This window comes from Barbus barbus (assembly GCF_936440315.1).
Source record: "Barbus barbus genome assembly, chromosome: 2".
In the NCBI taxonomy this organism is placed as follows: Eukaryota; Metazoa; Chordata; class Actinopteri; order Cypriniformes; family Cyprinidae; genus Barbus; species Barbus barbus.
The window spans coordinates 17,283,361-17,304,577 of NC_136730.1; the positions used below are offsets into that span (position 1 = coordinate 17,283,361).

At 39.3% G+C, this 21,217-nt stretch overlaps 4 protein-coding genes across 7 annotated transcripts; 3 read left to right on the plus strand and 1 right to left on the minus strand.

Annotated features, from left to right (window-relative positions):
- Nucleotides 1-354: 354 nt before the first annotated feature.
- Nucleotides 355-7,561, plus strand: LOC306883676 (conserved oligomeric Golgi complex subunit 4-like). The gene is made up of 19 exons (XM_079439066.1): nucleotides 355-524; nucleotides 730-812; nucleotides 908-1,022; nucleotides 1,116-1,290; nucleotides 2,347-2,540; nucleotides 2,659-2,764; nucleotides 2,853-3,010; nucleotides 3,144-3,202; nucleotides 3,281-3,414; nucleotides 3,727-3,845; nucleotides 4,093-4,259; nucleotides 4,444-4,621; nucleotides 5,000-5,062; nucleotides 5,299-5,415; nucleotides 6,028-6,120; nucleotides 6,301-6,384; nucleotides 6,451-6,552; nucleotides 6,641-6,769; nucleotides 6,880-7,561. The coding sequence occupies exons 1-19, from the start codon at nucleotides 390-392 to the stop codon at nucleotides 7,012-7,014; spliced, it is 2,346 nt and encodes a 781-aa protein (XP_079295192.1). The 5' UTR covers nucleotides 355-389; the 3' UTR covers nucleotides 7,015-7,561.
- LOC306883679 (THAP domain-containing protein 11) lies at nucleotides 7,322-9,428 on the minus strand. Its single transcript, XM_079439075.1, has one exon. It carries the CDS (start codon nucleotides 8,718-8,720, stop codon nucleotides 7,962-7,964), a length of 759 nt encoding a protein of 252 aa, XP_079295201.1. The 5' UTR covers nucleotides 8,721-9,428; the 3' UTR covers nucleotides 7,322-7,961.
- An 866-nt stretch (nucleotides 9,429-10,294) lies between these two features.
- LOC306843991 (glucose-fructose oxidoreductase domain-containing protein 2-like) lies at nucleotides 10,295-15,391 on the plus strand. Of its 2 annotated transcripts, XR_013781884.1 has the most exons (5): nucleotides 10,295-10,574; nucleotides 11,429-11,754; nucleotides 12,067-12,245; nucleotides 13,227-14,009; nucleotides 14,172-14,767. XR_013781884.1 is itself a non-coding variant. In XM_079375775.1 (4 exons), exons 2-4 carry the CDS (start codon nucleotides 11,502-11,504, stop codon nucleotides 13,896-13,898), a joined length of 1,104 nt encoding a protein of 367 aa, XP_079231901.1. In that variant the 5' UTR covers nucleotides 10,295-10,574; nucleotides 11,429-11,501; the 3' UTR covers nucleotides 13,899-15,391. The 2 variants fall into 2 exon arrangements, 1 of the variants encoding a protein (XP_079231901.1); XM_079375775.1 differs by having other exon boundaries at nucleotides 13,227-15,391.
- A 64-nt stretch (nucleotides 15,392-15,455) lies between these two features.
- On the plus strand, nucleotides 15,456-20,426 carry LOC306844001 (uncharacterized protein). 3 transcript variants are annotated; one of them, XM_079375790.1, is made up of 3 exons: nucleotides 15,456-15,762; nucleotides 17,127-17,648; nucleotides 19,602-20,426. In XM_079375790.1, exons 1-3 carry the CDS (start codon nucleotides 15,540-15,542, stop codon nucleotides 19,979-19,981), a joined length of 1,125 nt encoding a protein of 374 aa, XP_079231916.1. In that variant the 5' UTR covers nucleotides 15,456-15,539; the 3' UTR covers nucleotides 19,982-20,426. The 3 variants fall into 3 exon arrangements, with proteins under 3 accessions (XP_079231916.1, XP_079231918.1, XP_079231917.1); XM_079375792.1 differs by having other exon boundaries at nucleotides 15,475-15,762; nucleotides 17,127-17,264; XM_079375791.1 differs by having other exon boundaries at nucleotides 15,509-15,762; nucleotides 17,133-17,648; nucleotides 19,602-20,425.
- The last annotated feature ends 791 nt before the right edge of the window (nucleotides 20,427-21,217 follow it).

Here is a 21,217-nt window from a genome sequence, read left to right on the forward strand (position 1 = left end):
CACTGTGGAGCTTCTGTCACTATAACAAATTCCTCGTATGTGTAAGCATACCTGGCAATAAAGCTCATTCTCATTCTCACACTGATAAGAAAATGTATTGTGATTTTTGTATTCTGTTGTCCTATGAACCTATATAACCACACTGCATACCAAATTCTTCACTATAGCTTAATGTAGGGTTAAAGATTCCATAAGATAAAAAAAAAATTATGAATTAACAAATGTAACATGAATTATGATTTATGAATTATGTTTTACACACATCTTGAGAGGCATTAAACCTTTTAAAAATAATCTACCATTAGGGGGGAGTAAAGTCGCATACTAACAGCTGTGTGACGCGCTAGAGTCAGCGGAAGTGACGCAGTTTGTGTGGATGTGGGGCTGTCATGGATGAAGTAGGTTCACCGGCGCGTCTTCGCGGTGGTCCGGCGGGGCTCTCAGGCGTACAGTACAACACCATCGAGGGTCTGACAGAGCTGGAGGATCTGGAGCGAGTTTATGCGCAGCTATGTGCCGAAGAGGTGAATATGTATTAGTGGAGACAACAGTGTTCGTTAGTCTCTATGAGCTGGACTACTATTAAGGGTAGATAAACGCTCGTTAGCTGTGTTAGGTATTGGTTGTATATCTGTATAAAATATCAACGTGTGCCTGAACTGTGAAATTGTGTGAATGTTGACTATGCACTGATGACTTAAACTGTTTACAAACGCACCTCCCTGACAGGCGGAAGTGCAGATGGAGTTGGGCGGTCTTATGGGACAGCAGAGCAACATAGAAACAAAGATGCTCGCCTTGCAGAGGATGGGGTGAGTGTGTATGTGTTTGACACTTAACGTGTTGTGTCGAACTGAGAAAATAGAATATAGTGTGCTAATAAATTGTGTTTTTGTGTGTTCCTCAGACCCAACTTGCAGCTGATCGAGGGAGATGCTGTGCAGCTGTCTGGCATGATCAGCTTCACCTGCAGCCTGGCAGAGAACGTCAGCAGCAAAGTCAGACAGCTGGACCTCACCAAGGTGCCCAACATACACATTCATATGATACGTACACACTATCAGAATGACAGTATGACAGATTCCACTCAAGCTTTGCACCTGGTTCGGTTTCAGAAAAGGCTGTACCAAGCAATTCAGAGGGCAGATGATATTCTAGATCTGAAGTTCTGCACAGATGGTGTTCAGACAGCCTTGCGTAACCAGGACTATGAGCAGGCTGCCGCCCACATTCATCGCTATCTTTCTCTTGACCAGTCGGTGATTGAGCTCAGCAAGCAGGGTGGAGAGGGTGAGTCCTTTTGAGGTTTTCTACGATCAAGTGTTATCACCGGAACTATTGAACAGTAATATTTATTGAGTCCTTTTCAAATTTGTATATCTGTGACGAGGGTGCTTGGTGTGAGAAATTAAATGTGTAGCATGATAGGGATAGTTTTGCTGAAAAATTCAACAAAAAAAGTGATTTTATTTTAATAAACATGTTTCATGCCATGATAATCCAGTGAATTAAATGTTTGGCAAATAAAGGGGCTTATCTGATTAGATTTTTTTAATTTGGATCTTTGTAGATGCAAATTAAAAGATATGATTATTCATAACAAATGAATAACAAGTCTGATATCTTAAACAATTAAAAAAAAGCTATTTGGTGGATCGTTATGACTTTAATAAGTCATCTTTGAAGCTGCTGTAATATACACACTAATATATAATACCATTCAAAATTTTGGGACTGTACGTTTTTGTTTAATGTTTTCGAACATAAATTGTCGCCTCTTATGCTCACCTTGGTTGCATTCATTTGATCAAAAACACAGTAATATTGTGAAATATTACAGTGTAAAATACTTGTTTTCTATTCTAATATATTTTAAAATGTAATTGGTAACGCTGAATTTTCAGCAGACATTACTCCAGTCACATGATCCTTCAGAAATCATGAAAACAATGCTTCTGTTTAATATTTTAAGGAAACCATGGTACTTTTTCCCCCCCAAGGATGCTTTGAGTAGAATGTTCACAGCATTTATTTGAAATCGACATCTTTGGTATGATTATAAATGTCTTTACTGTCTTGTTTGGTCAGTTTAATATATCTTTGCTGAATAAGAGTATTCATTTCACTGCACATCATTTACATTGTATATTAATGTGGCTGCCCTGCAACTGTAAACAGTGTTACAAACAGTGTTATGCAAATTGTTAGAAGATTATTTGTAGAAATAATATACGTTGTACATATTGTTCGTACTGATGCACACAGATACTTAACATCTGCACCTTTTTAACTAGCTTTAAGAAAATACTTATTGTTTTATCTGTATGCTATATATTGTACATGCAGGCAGTGCAGTTGAAGCCAGCCTTGCGTTGCTTCAGGAAGCAGAGCGCAATCTAAAGGCACTTGTCACAACGCGACTGGAGGAGGCAGTTGCCACAGGCGACTTAACTCAAGTGGAGCGCTTTTTCAAGATCCTTCCTTTACTGGGACTGCATGAGCAGGGACTTGCACGCTTTGCTCAGTACCTTTGCAGTCAGGTAGGAACATGTTTTTATGTCCACCTAACATGATCAGTGAAATCAGGTGAGAATGCTTTGGTTTAGTTACTTGGGTTTTAATATTAAAACCTGTGTCTTTTGCTTGCTTTTCTTTCAGTTGGCCAGTAAGGCAGAGGAGAACTTACTCCTGGCTGTTGGCTCTGATCTCGGTGAACGCAGAGCACCGGTCATTTTTGCTGACACACTCACACTGCTTCTTGAAGGTAAGAGCAGATGCATCACTGTTTAACTTAGAAGTATTTAAATGTTTAAACAAATTGAGATCAACCAGCCTTTGTGTGGACCTGTCAGGTATTGCACGCATTGTTGAAACCCATCAGCCCATAGTGGAAACATACTATGGACCAGGCCGACTGCACACACTCCTCGCACACCTTCAAAAAGAGTGTGATAAACAGGCTCAGAAAATAGTGGACAAATTCATCCAACAGAGAGATTACAACAATAAGGTGTGTGTAGTGTCAATACTGTATGCTGTATTAGTGTGTTTATGTACTATACTTAATGTTTGCACCATGAGTAAAGTGTACTTTGACATAGTTATATACTTGATGTATACTTTTTATTTTTGGTTTGCAATAGTTTCAGGTTATCCAGAGCAGCATGATGAGGGGCATGACTACAGAAAAGATTGAACCCAGGTGTGGTCTGTTATAGATGTTTATCTGTGTATCTTGTGAATACATGGTGTTTTATTTGTTATTGTATGTTTAATCTAGAGACCTGGATCCCGTGTTATGTGAGGTTACCTTAATGAACTCGAGAGCCGAGCTGTACTTTCGATTCTTGAGGCGGCGTATAGTGTCTGACTTTGAGGTTGCAGATGCAATGGCAGATGAAACGGTTATACAAGGTAACACCTAGCTTTTTATGGGATATGAAACTACTCTTTGAAACAAAAATCTGCTGCAAGTGCATGTCATGACAACTGTCATCAGCTGTAGCCTAGCCCTAGAAGTTAGCACAAATGCTACTGCTCATTAATACATGATGCTCATTCAGGCAACACATCTTTGCCTGTTAAAAAGAAATATATGCAACTAACTAGGCTGTACAAATTGGATGTAGGCAAAATGTGTTGAATATGCTGATTTTTGTAAATTTATACTGTAATTTTGTATTAGTTGCTGGCATTGTTCATGTTTGTTTTTGTTTTGTTTTCAAGAGCATCAGCAGAGTTTAGAACAGTTACTGAAGAACTGCCAGCTGAGCCGCACTATGCAGGAGCTGATTGGCTATTACATTCCCATGGAGGAGTATTACATGAGAGAGTCCGTCAACAAGGTGGGACACATATACAGTCAGTACATTACAACGCACAACATCAGAGATGTCAGAGCTATTGTCAGGCACGTGTAGTGTCCATTCAAAAGTTTGTGGTCAGAAAGATTTTCTTGTGAAAGGAATAAATGATTTATTGAACGTTATAGTGTACCTTTCTACATTGTCCTACATTTGTCATTGTTAAATTGCAGATACATTTCTTTGGCAGAATCTATGTCCTCATTGAATGATGAATATGATTTTATAGGCAGTTACCATGGACACAGCTGAGGTGGGTCAGCTGAGCTCCAGCATGGTGGATGATGTGTTCTACATCGTGAAGAAATGCATCAGCCGAGCCCTCACCAGCAGCAGCTCTGACTGCGTGTGCGCTATGATCAATCATGCGACCAGTGTTCTGGAGACAGACTTCAGGTATACGCACAAATTTGGAATTTAATTAGTCTCAGTGTATTTTGTTATTGTTATGCATTTGAAGAGTTGTTGTAGTGGTGGTTGAAGATTTAGAAATTTACATCAAATAATTTTTTGAAACTGTTGTTTTTGAATATCTATCTATCATTTGCTATACCCTTTGCATCTCACTCTTTGTATGCAGAGAGGTGTTAGTATGTAAGCTGCGAGCTGGATATCCAGTCAGTGCTCTGCAGGACCTGCAGCGTGGGGTCAGCAGTGCCGTCAGTCTGATGCAGAGCAGCCTACAGCATGGCAAGATAACAAATCTCACACAAACACTTGGGATTGAGAGCCAGGAGCAGGCAAAGAGTGCCTACTTGGTCAGCATCAAGTTTTTCTATCTCACACACAATATACAAACTTAAACGCATTCAAAATTTATTATGTCACTTTTCACTTGTTATCGTGGACCTAGTTCTGGTAACACTTTATTTTAAGGTGTCCTTGTTACACGTTACATGTACTTATTATTATAATAACTAAATATGCATAATTACATGCAAGTTAACCCTAAGCCAAAACCTAATTCTAACCCTAACCATATAGTACGTACATGTAGTTAATTAATATTACTCAGTACTTAAATGTATAATTACACTGTAACAAAGACACCTTAAAATAAAGTGTAACCCTAGTTCTCACTAAACACACACTGTCTTGTATTATTTAAGTATAATAATGATATGTTTGTTTCTCAGGTGGCTCTCAATAATGTGGAGGTCTGCAGTGAGAATATCAGCACCCTGAAAAAGAATCTCGAGGTCTGTGTGATAAGACTTTTTTTTTTCCAGTCAGCTTTGCTCGCACTCATGCCATCTCAAAATATAGGACTTTTTTTCCATGGTAGACAAAAGGAAAAATTTTGAAATCTTTTCCTTGGAGTTAATGCAAATAGAACTTAACAAGCCTCTTAAACATATCATAAAAGCAGTAAAAAAAAAAAAAAAAAAACTTTTTGTGGTGTGATAAAATTGTTTCCTCTTTTTTTACATCGTAGAGTGATTGTGCTAAGTTGTTCAGTCAGGGGGCCGGCTCAGATCATGCAAAGGCTAAGATAGACAGCTGTCTGTCTGATTTGGTCAACACCTCCAGCAAATTCAAGGACCTCCTCCAGGTCAGTGAAAATCTGTTAATACACTACCATTCAAAAGTTTGGGGCTGCATTTATTTGATCGAAAATGTAGTAAAAACAGTAATATTGTGAAATATTAGTACACTTAAAAACTGCTTTCTATTTTTATATGTATAGATTATGATATAAGATTTAAACAATTAATATATTCCTGTGATGGTAAAGCTGAACTTTCAGCAGCCATTACTCCTATATTTTCATTGTCACATGATCCTTCAGAAACCATTCTGAAGTGCTGATTTGGTGCTCAAGAAAAAAATCTTACTATTATCAATGTTGTTGTGCTGCTTAATGTTTTTGAAAATTATGAAACTTTTTAATTTTTTTAATCAGGATTGTTTGATGAAAATGAGGTTTAAAAGAACAGCATAATTTAATAATCTTTTGTAACACTATAAATGTATTTACTGTCACTTTTGATCAATTTAATGCATCTTGCAGAATAAAAGTACTAATTTATATAAAAAAATATAATATATCTCTCTCTATATATATATATATATATATAATTGCCCCAAACTGTTGAATGTCTGTGTATGTCATCTGTTTGTAGATGGTTAAAATTGTTTGTATTAATGGTTTATGCATGTACAGGAGGGTCTACAGGAGCTTAATAACACCTCTATCAGGCCACAAGTAAAACCCTGGATCAGCAGTTTCCTGTCTGTCTCACACAATATTGAGGAGGTATGATATGTTAACATGGCAATATCTATTACTACTGCTGATAAAGAGTGGAAATAAAACAGTCTGCACGTGGGTTGATGATAGAAACAGAAATACTAAGAACAATGATGTTATATTCCTTATCTTATGAGTTGTTTTGAGGATAAGTTAGGCCATGCGTTGTGTGTGTTTTGTTTTTAGGAGGAGTTCAGTGAGTATGAAGCCAATGATCCTTGGGTTCAGCAACTCATTGTCCAGTTGGAGCAACTCATGGATGAGTTTAAGGTATATTCATTTTAATCCACTTTACATATGCTCACACAAACCCATTCTAAAGATGCCTCTATGTAGGTGGGCCTGTCACCAGTCATCTATGATACTCTGACTAGCCTGATGACCAGCCTCATAGCCATGGAGATGGAGAAGACTGTGTTCAAATGCACCTTCAGCAGGGTGAGCTGTAAACCTTCCCTGCACAAATGAACAGGCACACATTTGCTTAAAGTGACAGACAATCCTAACTCTCCATTCTGGTTTGCAGCTTGGTGGGTTACAGTTTGACAAGGAGCTGCGCGCTTTGGTTGCCTACCTCTCCTCGGTCACCTCCTGGACCATCCGGGATAAGTTTGCCCGACTCACACAGATGGCAACTATTCTCAACTTAGAAAGAGTATGTGGCTTTTTGACTGCCATTTGAAATGTTAATCATTGAAAACCGGTCCATGAGTATAAGAACAATGTCATTTTGAATTTTATTTGATTGTGTTTTTCTTCCTTTAGGTGTCTGAGATCCTGGATTATTGGGGACCCAACTCTGGGCCTTTGACTTGGCGTCTGACCCCTGCAGAGGTTCGACAAGTCTTGGCTCTAAGGGTAGATTTCCGCAGCGAGGACATTAAAAGATTACGACTTTAACAGAAGTAAACAAAAAACACTTTCCCCTCGAGGCTTTTATGCATAGAAATGGTGTTTTGGGTAACTTGAATGGAGGTGCATTACCTCTGAACATTTGTATACTTTTTTTTTTTTTTTTTTTTTACATATGTAATAAATGTATTACTAGCCGACATTGTGAATCAAATAGTCCTTCAGTCATTTTGAATCTTGCACTTAAATAAGCCCTTCATACAATTAAAGTACAATATCTTCTGCCAACATTTTCTGCTAAATACTGAAGCCAATTAAAATGAAATTTCCTACAATAAATGTGATGCCACAAGGCTTCAAATAGAAAAGAAACAGCTTTTATAGTGCACAACATATTGAGAACTTGTGTGGTAAAGAATCTTACAAAAGAGATTCTGAACTAAATCATTTGTTTAAATGCAATACCACAAAAACAGTCCCAAAAATTATAGTTCAAAAGCAGTTCAAACCAATTATCTTTTCTAACTGCATTAACCTGCATGTAAAGAATCGGTTCATCTGGACCAGAAGCTCTGATCTGATGCACTGAGATATTAAAAACAAAGAAAGAAACCCAAATAATAAGCAGTTGTTTACACACTTACTAAGCAGTCTCTGAGTGCATGTATCATGGTTATGAAGGGTGGCAGTAGGCAGATCTTGGCTCTGCTGCCTTCAACACACAAACAGCACAAACGTGTATCATCATTAAATATAAAACGAGAAGGACCAGTCAGCTGAACTCATCTCAGTCCCCGTGTAGCGCTGTGCCGGACAGCTCGAGCATACAAGTTGAACTCATGTATCTGCGCTCAAACACACACACAGCCTATCTACCGCTTCTGCGTCTCCTGGAGGAAGTTTAAACGAGAACTACGATGATACTTAATTGTCGTCGCCTTGTCTTACAGAAGCACCGAACACGTCTTTAGTCCGTCGTTTCTTCGCGTCGTTCGTCAGAGTTTCCTCTTAATGATGGTGTTGGTGGAGATCAGACGGTCCCGCTCCCGCAGCTCCTCCTGCAGCCGTGCCTCGTTGACCCGTAGCTGCCGGATGGTGTTCTTCATCTCCTTCATTTTGATCTCCATCAGCGCGATGATGTCCCGCTGCTCGTTCAGCTTCCTCAGCAGTTCAGCGGACGTTGTGCCGGTGGTGAGCGAGTACGAGTGGTCCACCCCGCACAGCGCGAGATCGGCCACGGGGCAAGACGCGCTGCCTCCGGTCAGGTTTCCGTCTGATTCCGAGACCACCGCCGCGAGGCAGGAGCCGTCCCCTGAAGCGGTGAGGTCCACGGGCGCGATGTACTGGCCGTTCTGACCTATCTGCACTACGGTGGTGTTCTCGGTGTCCCCCTCTTCCTCCACGGGCGCGGACTCGTTAGCGGTGGAAACGACGTTGCTGATGATGGGCACGACCGCGGAGACCTTCCTGCTCCTGCCGCGCCTGCTCTTCCTCTCGTTCACCCCGCGCAGAGGGAAAAGCGTCGGGACGCGAATGGTGTAGGTTTTCCTGCCGCCGGGGAAGTGGACGCTGCAGACCCGGTGTCCGGTGGTGGGCTGGAAAGTGCTGAAGCAGCCGCTCACCCCGGCCCGCGAAATGTTCTTCAGCCATATCTCTCGCTGAGTGGGGTCCTTCGGAAAGGTGTAGAACCGCAGATCGCGATCCCGGTGCGAGTTATTGTAGCATCCGGGCACGCAGCAGGTGAAGCCGGGCATGATCGTGTAAACGATGCACCAGTATTACTGCAGTCCCTTGGAAGTTGCACTAATTTTGTTTTGTTTGGTTCCTTCGTGTGCTGTTATCCAGACCAGCGGCCTACGAGCGGAACTACACGTCCCACAATACTTACGACATCCTGTTTTGGTTTCAAATGCTGGTCGACAGACTCGCGTCTGCGCAGATGTGCGCCTTTGGAGGACTTCGCAATGCAAAGCCAGGAGTGTTGCAACAGTGCTTTTAACTTGCACGATGTGTAAATAAAACTAGACAGTTTTGAAATTATGTTTGCATGCTAAAATCCCTTTGTAAATCCATGTAAGAGCGTGCTTTGAATGGTATACTATGTATACCGAACGAATGGAAACATTAAAAACAGAACATATAAAACAAATAATACGTAAAACATATACTAAAAAAAATACAAAATCAATTAATAACAGCGTTATAATGACACCGTTTCCTTTACATCAGTGGTTAGTGTGTTAACCTTTATGAAGTCTAAATACATGGGTGGTCATGGCGCAGTGGATAAGACACATGCCTTTGGTGTGAGAGACCCGGGTTCGAATCCACTGTGAGACACCAATGTGTCCCTGAGCAAGACACTTAACCCCTAGTTGCTCTAGAGGCGTGCGACCTCTGACATATATAGCAATTGTAAGTCGCTTTGGATAAAAGCGTCAGCTAAATGAATAAATGTAAATGTAATGAACTGTTTGGACAATTACAGTGATTCTTGAATACAGATAATCTGTGATATTCAGTTAAAACAAACCCAAAATTATCAAAGAATGTGTCTTGTTTATGAAAACTGCCCTAGGCTTTACATCAGAGTATCAGCATGAGCAACTGAGAATAGATAGCCTACAAAAAAAATATTATAGTATTTAATTTATTAATAGCCCTTCAAAAATAGCATGACCAGTAATAGCTATTTATTATGTAGTCTTTGATTGCAGCATATAAAGAGAGATATATAGAGTCCAAAGCATCTACTCAAAGGTCAATCTAAGTAATTTATCTTCATGATAAACTCACAACACTACATAAATATGTTTTGGTACCTATGATAAAGAAGTCTTTTAAAGGAATAGGTCACCTTAAAATTAAATTCTGTAATCATTTACTCGCCCTCAACAGAAGTTTCTTTCTTCTGTTGAACGCAAAATACATATTTTGAAGAATGTTGGTAAGCAAACAGTAGCTGGTAGCCATTGACTTCCATGCTTTTTCCTCCATAATATGCAAGTCAGTGGCTACCAGCAACTGTTTGTCAAGTTATGTTCTTTTGTGTTCAACAAGGTCGGAACAACATGACAAAATTTCCGATTTTGGATGAACTATCCCTATAATGTTTTCTCAGAGATTAGTACATTTTCAACAAATGGACGATTTTATTTTTCTATTCATTTTCTCTGAATGAAATTCTGATTTGTGTAATTTTATAATTTTCTAGAAAGGGTACAAATAATTTTTATTTCCTGGGACCTATTTACCAAGACTGTTTCAGTTCAATGACATGGGCGTGGCAGATAAACCGACGGTTTCGCGCATGCGCACGTAATCAAACGCCTCGCTTTAGAAATCATCCCACACGCACAGCATTGAGCAGCGAGCACAGCAGCGGCACTGTGAAGTTACACATGAAACAACATAACGTGAATTCAAGACGGCTGAAGAATGCCCCATACGTCGAGAGGCGTGACGGGTTTGTCCTGTTTTTCCTCCTGCTGTTGAGATGACATGAGAGCAGCAGAGCCCTCAGAAAGAGAGGGAGGCGTCCACCATCCTCTGGCCATCATCATTCTCCACAGCACCGGCGCCATCGCATCCCACGGCTTTGTTTTGTGGTAAGTAACAACCCATATGGAACTAACAGAGCCGTTGGAAAATGAACTAATAACCAAGCCAAAAGCCACTGATTTGACACGATGTGTACTTGTGACTTTGTGCGGTTGAAATGGACCGGTTTCGGCTAAGCTACAACGTTATGTATCTGCTACGAGGAATGTTTAACGTTACTTTGAAAGTATCAAGTTTGATGATTTATATTTTTTTTAAGTAAAATAAAACACAAGAAATGGCTTTAAAAGCTAAACGTTTAAACCAAGGGTTACCCTATCCGCCCTACAGCCGCGGGTTAGCGCGAGGAAGTGATGCTAATATTAGTGTGCCTCTAGGATGGCTCACAAAAGTTAAATAGTTTACGTTTCTTTGTTAAAAACAACATAATTCGTCAAGTTCACTCTTCCTCGTCAGTTCTTTAGGAATGTTCCTGATGGTCCTACCCGTTTCTCTGTGTATTTACAACTAGAAATAGATGTTTGCAAATCAAGACTAGCCCTACTAGGAACTACCTTGTGTTTAGTACACAGAGGAAATACAAACATGCTTCTCATTTGCCTTTTCGGGTCAGGTGCACAGTCTTTGGGATGTAAATTAAATTGCAAGCCAGCTGGTCGGTCAGCGACGCCCAGGCTTGTATCTGACAGCTGTCACCGGAGCCACTGATAACAGTGGGAGTCATACAGCGCTTTATCTCTATTGTGTATTGATCTTGATAGTCTGAAGTGGCCCTGAGGTTAATTTTAACTTGGAGCTTGGTGTCGACATGCTTGCTACTACGTGCACTGTGTCTAGAGATTATTTTGCATTCCTGTGCAAATGTCAATGTCAGTGAACGTTGATGTTTCTCTCTCCACAGGCTAAGAATCCGTGTCAAAAAGATTACATTAGCAGTGTGGAATGAGAAACAGACTTGCTTGTAAGTTAGAATAATGTTGCCGGGTGTGGGTGTATTTGGAACCGGGCAGACGGTACGTGCCTTAGTGCCGTTGCTCCAAAAGGAAGGCTTCCCTGTTCAGGCTGTTTGGGGCCATACGCAAGAGGAAGCAGAGTCACTAGCCAGCGATTTGGACATTCCCTTTTCCACCAACAAGACAGATGATGTGCTGTTACATCCAGAAGTCCATCTTGTCTGCATATTGACACCTCCTCCACACACACGCCAGATTGCGGTAAAAGCTCTAGGTGAGACTTATTTTCTTTTGCTTCTTATCTTGATTGTCCATGTCGTCTCAGGGGATTGGGTTGGGTTCCTTCCTGGACTCAACTAGAGTGTTTATTGTGCTACTGTTTACTTTACAACTTGGCACAAGCCACAGTGGGCTTTTTTTTCCTGCTGATCAAATGTTGCATTCTTAGATCACAGTGAACCCCTCAGTTTAGTTGAGATTATGCTGATAAAGCACTTGCTTCAAGCAGAAACTTGTTAGGCAAACGGCATTTGCAGTTTTTATCATCATTGCATAATGATTTTCTTCCTTTTCTCATTCTCTGTAGGTATAGGTAAAAATGTGATCAGTGAGCAGGCAGCTACACTGACAGATGCCTGTAAGATGGTGACAGCGGCAAGATATTATCCACAGCTTATGAGTATCATGGGAAATTCCTTGCGCTTCTTGCCCGCATTTGTCCAGATGAAACGCCTGCTAGGAGAGGGTTATTGTGGGAACTTGCAGGTATTGGAATTTCACCAAAAAATAAAAATAGGTGTATACATTAAATTAAAAAGTTGGGGTCAGTAAGATTGTTTTTGAAAGGAATTAATACTTTTATTCATCAAGGATGCTATAAATCATACTTATATGCTGATTTTTAACAGAATTTATTTGAAATAAAATCTTGGGATTGTGTGACTCTGAAGACTAGAATAATGGCTGCTGAAAATTCACCTTTGCCATCACAGCAATAAATTACATTTTAAAATATATTGAAATAGATTATTTTAAACTGTAATAATCTTTCACAATATTAGTGTTTTTACTGGTTTTGATCAAATAAACAGCCTTGGTAACATAAGAGACTTCTTTCAAAAAAAAGTCCACTCTTTTGAACGGTAGTGTATATAATGATATTCATATAATGAGAAAAATGTTCAGATTAAATATAATACCAATAAATGCTGTTCTACTAAATTTTCTTTTCAAAGAATCCTTAAAAAGTATCATGGTTTTTCTACAAATAATTGGAAACCCTTTCAATCATTGATAATAATAAGAGATGTTTCTAGACCACCAAATCAGCACATTAGAATTAGTTCTGAAGGATCATGTGACACTGAAGACTGGAGTAATAAAATATATTTAAAAATAGTAGATATAAGCGTCTTCTTATATCCAGTATTGGATAAAAGCTTCCGCTAAATGTAATATTTATTAACATAATATTTAATAAGTTCAAATTGTAAAAATATTTCACAAGATTACTGTTTTAAATTTTTAAATTATATTTTACAATTTTATATAAAGTCAACTATTTAGATATTTTTTGTTGTTGGATTTAGTTAAAATTGTGAATAATAATAATAATAATAATGGAAGTGATTCTTAAAATACTAAACATCTTAACTTATTAGGGCATATGTTAAATTATTGCATAACTTAGACTGGCCAAAATATGAACCCATTCATTAAACATTTTTTTTTCTCTCTCCTTCAAAGGTATGTGAAGCACGTGTTTATGGAGGCTCGCTGCTCAGTCAATCATATGGATGGGCATGGGAGGAGCTCATGGGGGGAGGTGGCCTGCACACAGTTGGCTCCTGCATCATTGACCTCCTGAACCACCTCACGGGACGTCGGGCTGTGCGAGTGCATGGAATGCTCCGGACTTTTGTACGTCAAGGTGGCCCGGCAGGAGGAATTCGTTCTGTGACCGCAGATGACTACGCTTGCTTTCAGCTGCTGATGAATGGAGGCGTGGTTTGCAGCGTGACATTAAACTTCAATCTACCTGGCACAGATGTGCATGAGATCATGCTTGTGGGGTCATCTGGACGACTTGTTGCTCGAGGAACAGAGCTGTACGGTCAAAGGGCCAGCATGCAAGTAGAGGAGCTTCTTTTGAGCGATGGTGGAGAAGCTGTAGGGCCATCTGTCAGGGGCCTGAACGGCATGGTGACTCAGCTCAGACTCTCGTTTCAGGCACAAGAGGACAGGCGCTCTTGGGTGCGACATCCTGTTTCCATGGCAGCCTCCTTCGAGGATGGGCTGTATGTACAGACGGTTGTAGATGCTATCAAACGGTCGAATCGCACTGGAGAGTGGGAGTCAGTGGAGGTCAAGATTCAGGATGTTGACCCGAACCACAACCACAGAACCCTCCCAAACTAACACTACACACACTGTTACATTCTACATGTGCTATCTCAAGACTGTGCCTGTTAACACAATTCACTTTCTTTTACAATAAAACAACCATGCTTTCATTTTAAACACAAATCAGTGGTTCCCAACCACGTTCCTGGAGGCTGCATATTTTGCATCTCTCCTTTGTCTGACACACCTATTTCAGGTCTTGGAGTTTGTACTAATGAGCTGAAGGTCTGAATCCGGTGTGTTCGATTAAGGAGACATGGAAAACATGCAATGTTGGGGGACCTCCAGGAACGTGGTTGGAAACCACTGATATAGATAATTTGACAAAGTTTATGCATACTATCTGAAAGTTTTAATATGTATCGCTTATGCAAAACACTGGAAATGTGTCACTGGATAGGAATTGTGGTTTCCTGTTTTGTTGCTTATTTACTGAAACAGAAAAAGATGTGCAAAGCTTAGCTGTGAAAAACTATTTCTTTGCTTTTCCTATTTTATGTGATATTTTGAGTGTAAATTTGAGTCATGGGGTTTAAATGTGAGCCTCTTGAGTTTTAATATTTTATTTGAGTAGTGAAGATAAGGTTGTGCTCTGCTGAGTATTTTTTCCTGTATATGTGTGAGAGAGAGAGCTTTATAGCACTGATAAACTTATGCTGGACACTAGATATCATTTACTGTAATATACCTGTTGTGACTTATTGCCTGATGTCCAGTGCATTGGACATGTTAACGGTTCTACTAAGCTGCACAAAGTTTCTTGAATTATATTTTTTATCGCTGAATTTGTCTGTGCACTGTTTAAGAGAGAGTGATGGGTTGATGTGTGGATGGTGTTTTTATTCTTTGTTATGAGTTTAAAAATAAATATTAACTTTAAATATTTTTAAATCCCTACTGAATAACAACTAATATTTACCTTGTTTCGTCCTTTTTAGATGAGACTTTGACATGGATATCTGCTGGTATTCTAAAGGGGGCGCTAAAGGTTTGTGTCTAGATGGTAACACTCGTTTGAAATTCTCGCGAGATTTACATATTGGTACATGTTCTCCAGGGCTCTGGGATCCTGCATCACGGGAAAGCACGGAGGAAAAAAAATGTTTTATTATAATATGCTTTGCTACATTTTAAAAATAACAAAACTAAGAGTATTCTGAAGACACGTTAAGCTTATACATGCACAGTTTAATTCAGTGGTTTGTACTTAAGGTTCAATAAATTTAAAAACAAAAATGTTAATTCTAAACAAACCAAACAACTTTCTTATGAACTTAGTATTTATATGACGTGTAGTTCTATTTTTACACTACAGCCTTGATTAGTTCAGTCACAGACAATTCAGCAAACAGTCATTTAACGTTATTATTACAATTAAAACAGGCAACAAAGTGTTAACAAAGACACTATAGCCTCAAGGCAATAACTCAAAACAGACATAGCCTAGACGAAAGGGCACACCCAACTAAAGGACAAAAAAAATATGTTGAATGCTACATATACAAACCAAAACGATAAACTATTGTGTCATTTTTTTCTCGGTGACTGGCAGATCAAAGCATCAGAACCACTGCGCATGCGCGAGAACTGAACTCAAAGAAGGTTCCCCTCTAGAATTCGGCGATCAGTCAGTATTCAAAGTCGACTCGTTCGAAAATGGCGGCACGAAAGCGAAGTATAGTCTGGTCATTTTTCCAAGCTGAAGATGACAGAAGAGTGTTGTGTCTTCTTTGTATGAAGACGGTTTTGTATTTTGGTCACACGACAAACATGCTTCGCCATTTACGAACGAAACACCCCTCTGATTTTTCCTCGTTGGACAAAAGGAAGCCCGCGACAGATGCGGTATCCAAACGCAACGACAGTGGTTGCGTGGAGGGTATGAAAGGTTCAATTGTTGTATTGTATTGAAAGTGTTTACCATCATGTACAGCGTCACGATGTGTACACCGATACGTCAATTAGACAGCTGGCGGGTTATGGATTTTAGAGATGACACAGTGTATATTTTTTCTTTGATTTGTGATGTTTTCCCCTCCACTTTGGCCTACTATGCACGTGCTTATAACTTACCGCATGTGAATCCAAAGCCAATACAAAGGCGCTTTATCGTTCAAAACAGCGCTCGTTGTGACTGTGAGATTCAGTATCGACTCCTCGGTAAGAACGGGTTCGTTTTACTGAGTCTTTAGTCAAAGTGAGAGAGTTTCGCTTAGGCCGGGGTTTTGGGTGGATGTCGCAACGACGCCATGTTGTTTTCTTCAGACAATTGTCTATTGCGTCGCCCATTTATAGAAGGCTAATTTTGCGTATTTGATAGGATCTCACACGAATTTCCCCGACTGGAGTCGATTCGATTCGACTCGTTCAGTCAAACGAATGAATCTTTTGAATCGTGTCGCTGATTTGGATCCGCAATATACGGTGCTCTGACTGAAAGAGCCTCCCCGCCCCCTCCTGTACACCTTAAACCGGACAGAAAACCTTCAGACGTAACGACCCAGTTCTGTATGAACTATCAAATCGTATATTATATGCGAACGATCTATGATTAGTGAATTGTACATAATGTCTGTGGTTTTCTAAAAGTATCGAACTATATTTGATCCGAAATTGTCACGTGATACATCATCTGTTATATCCCCGGATGGGCGCGACTTTTCAAAAATTCTAAAACTAGCGGCTCATTGAGTTAAAGCTAAGATTATTTGTTGCTATGCCTGGTTTAATATCACCTAAATTATAAGACGTATAGAAATAGACAGTGAGGTATAGAAAGGGTTGTGACGTACAGCACCTGTTGATCGCGTCAGTAGTGCTCAGCTTCCAATCAGTGCTTTTGTTGCTTAGCAACACTCTTCTGTAGTCATCTAGCGGGAGGCCGCTTCATGAATTTGTTGTTGTGTACCTCAAAAGGCCAATTTGCATTTTTTAAGCGTTATACATATAGCATCTTCTGTTGAATGTGCACTCATTCCCTCGTTTGTTTTATTTTTTTGTTTACTTTTAGCTTGGCATAACTTTATTTTTTACCATCTCATTGTCTTTTAGTAATACATGTTACTTTAATTGCAGGTTATTACAAATGTTGTTTTGTGTGGTTTATTGTCTGTAATTCAGTCTGTCCTTATGCACTCTTCAAAAAACTAGGAACAAGCATTTAAAGAGAGTGTCAGGTTCAGTTAAAGTGCCTTTAGCCATGTAAAAATATTCAATGCGTTTAATTTTTTTCTCTCTATCAAGTTACAGTATTGATGGATGAGCAGCAGGTAGAGGTGGAGTCCGTGGGTGAAGATGGTGAAATGGATGGAGCCATCAAAGGGATCCTCCGTGCTGCGGCAGGGGAAGGGACAACTGAAGCGGAGGTGGCTGAGGAGGAAGGTGAGGGGCCTGTTGATGAAGGGGATGGGAAAGAGATACAAGAGGATGACAACCCAGCTAATACTCGCAAGTGGAGCTCCGTGTGGGTGCACTATCGAAAGCTTGGCCAGGAGCCGCGAGCCCTGTGCTTGCTCTGCATGGAGAAGATCCAGCACCGGAGTAGCACAAGTAACCTTATCAGACATCTACAGCATAAGCATCCCAATGAGTTCGCACAACTCGAGGATCACCCACAAAAGCGGCCTAACAAACGCAAATCTGAAGATCCAAGCCGCCTTGTCTCCTCTCCCACATTAGCAAGTGGGACCCCAACTAGATCACACATTGTGTCGCCAAAGCGCGATGTCCGTACACCTTGCAGTACCAGCCTAGACAGATATTCAGGTATAGTTTGCTTTTACCTCTTCTCGATGTTATTGTTCTACATTTTGTGTGAAAAGGATGTTGAGCCATTGCTTTATATATTATTATATATTGTTATTATAGTTAACTAGAACTTAAACTTAAAAAAATTTAACTGAAATAAAATATATAAAAAACTTAAACTTATTTCAATTTAGTTATTGCCCATCAAAAAAAAATTGGTTTTCATTTAGTTTAACATGATGCACTAAAGTAGGCTTATTAAAACTAAAATGTATGCAAACTATACAGACATTATACATGCATTTAAAAAAACAAATTCATATAAATGCACAAAAATACTAAAACTTTATCGTTTATTTTTATATATATATATGTGTGTATATGTGTGTATAACCCATTTTTTTTTTAAAAAGTCAAAATATTAATAACACAATGATGCTAATAACTAGGGATGCATCGGGGAAAAAATTATCCACCAATACCAGTAGCCGACTATACAGAATGAATACCAATTACTACCAATAGTTTGGTTTAAGGGGAATATCTCTTCTTGTTAATGGTGTAAACTATACAGGGAACCCTATGATTTGGTACATTATCACAATATTAGAGGTTAAAATTGATAATAGAGCCCATTATATTCAACATCTTTTTATTTTTAGAAATTAAACTAAAATGCTTGCATTCTAACATGCATATATAATTAACAGTAAATAAGCTCCCCGTTTTTTTGTAGCTAACCAACGAACTATGAACACTAGATAACTCCGGAGTTAGATGCAACATTGAAGGGGTCATCGGATGCCCATTTTCCAACAGTTGATATGATTCTTTAGGTTCTTAATGAAAAGTCTGTAGCATACATTGATTGAAATTTCTCAATGGTACTGTAAAACACCCTTTTTAGCTTGTCAAAAACAGCTCTGTTCACAAGCCATTTCATTGCATGTCCCTTTAAATGCTAATGGAGCTCTGCTCACCCCACCCCTCTCTTCCATGGGGTGACCAGCAGTTCTCTGAGAGACTCTTAACTTAAGCCGCATTCATTGTGAAACTTGCTAACTACCACATTATTAGGAAAGGCGATTTGTAAAGATTCATAAACTTACATTCACTCCTTCTGTAGGTGAAGCTGGATCACATATGATTTGCGTGAACATAGATGCATTTAGGTAGATCGGAGGTGCATTCCCTTCAAAAACATGCGCAATCCACTGTATCTTCAGCGGCTCAGATGTTGAGAGTAAATGACAACTGCTATGTTCATTATTACATCCAACAACAAAACACCTCAATCGCTTGGGAGCTTTTTTTTTTTTTGTCTTCACCTGCTCTGGCATCAAAACAATGGCGGACTGTCTACTGCTCACTCAGGGTGGGTCTAAGATAAAACGCCAGTGTCAATCGTGGGAGTGGTCTGGGTACGTGTGACATCACACAGCCAAGAATCTGAGATCGGCTTGATTTGAGAAAGGGGTTGTCATTTATTAGGATTTAAAAAAAAAAAAAAACACTGGGTGGATTTTTATCATTGTAGGGTGGTTGTGTACACACACTGCCAACACATTTATGTTGAAACAACAAGTAAAAGTGCTTTTTTAATCTAATGACCCCTTTAAGTGACGTGATCACATGGTGTTTTATTAATGTGTTTCCACGCTAATTGAGTAATTACATGACACATGATACATTTTAGTCTTTCCACATATCTTCTTATGTTCAGCCATGTTTATTTAATGCTTCATTTAATAAACTGGAATTGATGACTCACACTGCTGTGGAATTGATTTGTGATGGCACATTTAAGAGTATCAAAATGGCATTTATTGTTTGAATTTTGTTATAAACTGGACAGAATTTGAGAGCTGAGACTATTTCTTATCAGAACAAAGCTCCTTGTGGTTGTTCTTCAATTATCCTTCTGTGCCTATATTAAAGGCTTGAATTTTTTACTTTTTTTTTGTCTCTTAGGTGCTAAGTGGTCTGAGGGTGTGCGTATATTGGAAAGAGAACGGGAGCTGACAGAGGCGTTGAGGCGTGTCCAGCAGGAAGAGGGGCGGAGCATACAGCTACAGAAGGAGTTACTGCAGCAGTTCCGTGAAATGGATGCTGAGCGCCGAGTGCTTCAGAACCAGAAATGTGAACAAGAGCAGGAGCACGCAAGATTGCGAAAGGAAAAAGAAGACCTCCAGAAGGAGAAGAATGAACTCCAGAGAGAAAAAGAGGAGGTACAGAAGGAGAGAGAGGAGATTCAGAAAGAAAAGGAGGAGCTGGAGAAGCAGAAACAAGAACTTGACTCTTGGAAAAATTCTCATGCGCAGGGACAGACTTCTGGATTTTACAATTGTTGATATACTTCAGTATGTCTGTTTCGCAAGGAAACAAGGATTTCCTTTTTATGGAAATAGTTATTTCTTTACCCTTTTTATTTTTACAAGATTGATTTGGATTGGGGGGATGGGGTTATGGGAGCGGGGGAAATGCCAGGGATGTTGTATTTTGTTTAGCTAAATGAAAGTTTACCTTAACTTAACAGGATTTCAAACACGTACATGCATGCGAATTATAGATTACCTGCCGTTAAAATAGAGAATCGTGATAAGGCCTTTCATGTCAGATATCTAGAAAGTCAGTTTCATTGAATCTACTCACGCTGTACATATATATATATGAGTGTTAACACAAAGTTCATGTTCGTTCCAAAGTATGTTCCAAAATTGACCAGTGTGTGAATGTATTCGAGTGATTTTGTACATTTCTGCACTGGGAATAAAAAGAAAACTTTCAGCAAATGTCCTTTCTCAGTCATTTGTGTTATTCTTTCCCTAGAGTTGATAACCTTTCTCACTGTGTCATGGTTTCATTTTATTTGTGGAGTCGACCGTATTGGATGGTAAGATGGTTGCAGGGTTAATATGTATTGTGAAGAGTAATTTAAATGAACTAACAGGATTTTAACTCATATTTGCATACTGTCATAACCCTGTTTTGTACATTTGACATTTTGGAGAAAAATGTGAACCTCCAAAAAAATTTTTTTCCACCAATATATCCTTCCTGTTATCCATGTTTTATTAGATACTGCTGGTCTTAACCCTGTGAGACCTCTTTTTTTTTTTTTTTAAAGCAAAATAGTCCTATAGTCTATAGCCAATATAGTTTTACCATGAAATTTTCTCATCATGAACGCTGTCGTGGAACAAACGATGGTCTTCTCAAAGTTGTAAATAAAGCTCAAGAAACAGAGTTCCAGATGCCAAAATAAGACTTAAAGTAAGAAATAAAGCCGAGATGACAGCCGCTGCATCTAAGACTTTGTCTGTCGAGGCAGCCATATTTATACCTTGTTCTTATCAGTCTTTTTGAACAAAAAAATGACAAATCGGCCTTTGATTGGTCTTACCCCATTCGTTTTGCTACAATTAATTCATATTCCTCTTTGAACCATTTTCCATTTCAACCTTAGTCTCATCCTCTCTTCCTAGATCCAAGTGTCCTAATGGCTATTCATCATACTGGTTTGTGCCATCTTTGACATATTTGGAAGTCACCCAAAGTTCACTAGTTCGCTGTAGTTCTTTGGTGGT

What these genes read in the sequence shown, in the direction of transcription:
- LOC306883679 (XM_079439075.1), bottom strand. Translation starts at nt 8,720, where the DNA reads ATGCCCGGCTTCACCTGCTGCGTGCCCGGATGCTACAATAACTCGCAC.
- LOC306843991 (XM_079375775.1), top strand. Translation starts at nt 11,502, where the DNA reads ATGTTGCCGGGTGTGGGTGTATTTGGAACCGGGCAGACGGTACGTGCC. An exon ending in GATTGCGGTAAAAGCTCTAG is followed by an intron (nt 11,755 to 12,066) that starts GTGAGACTTATT and finishes CATTCTCTGTAG; the next exon opens with GTATAGGTAAAAATGTGATC. An exon ending in GTTATTGTGGGAACTTGCAG is followed by an intron (nt 12,246 to 13,226) that starts GTATTGGAATTT and finishes TCTCCTTCAAAG; the next exon opens with GTATGTGAAGCACGTGTTTA.
- LOC306883676 (XM_079439066.1), top strand. Translation starts at nt 390, where the DNA reads ATGGATGAAGTAGGTTCACCGGCGCGTCTTCGCGGTGGTCCGGCGGGG. An exon ending in CTCAGTACCTTTGCAGTCAG is followed by an intron (nt 2,541 to 2,658) that starts GTAGGAACATGT and finishes CTTTTCTTTCAG; the next exon opens with TTGGCCAGTAAGGCAGAGGA. An exon ending in GTTCTGGAGACAGACTTCAG is followed by an intron (nt 4,260 to 4,443) that starts GTATACGCACAA and finishes CTTTGTATGCAG; the next exon opens with AGAGGTGTTAGTATGTAAGC.
- LOC306844001 (XM_079375790.1), top strand. Translation starts at nt 15,540, where the DNA reads ATGGCGGCACGAAAGCGAAGTATAGTCTGGTCATTTTTCCAAGCTGAA. An exon ending in CGACAGTGGTTGCGTGGAGG is followed by an intron (nt 15,763 to 17,126) that starts GTATGAAAGGTT and finishes CTCTCTATCAAG; the next exon opens with TTACAGTATTGATGGATGAG. An exon ending in CAGCCTAGACAGATATTCAG is followed by an intron (nt 17,649 to 19,601) that starts GTATAGTTTGCT and finishes TTTGTCTCTTAG; the next exon opens with GTGCTAAGTGGTCTGAGGGT.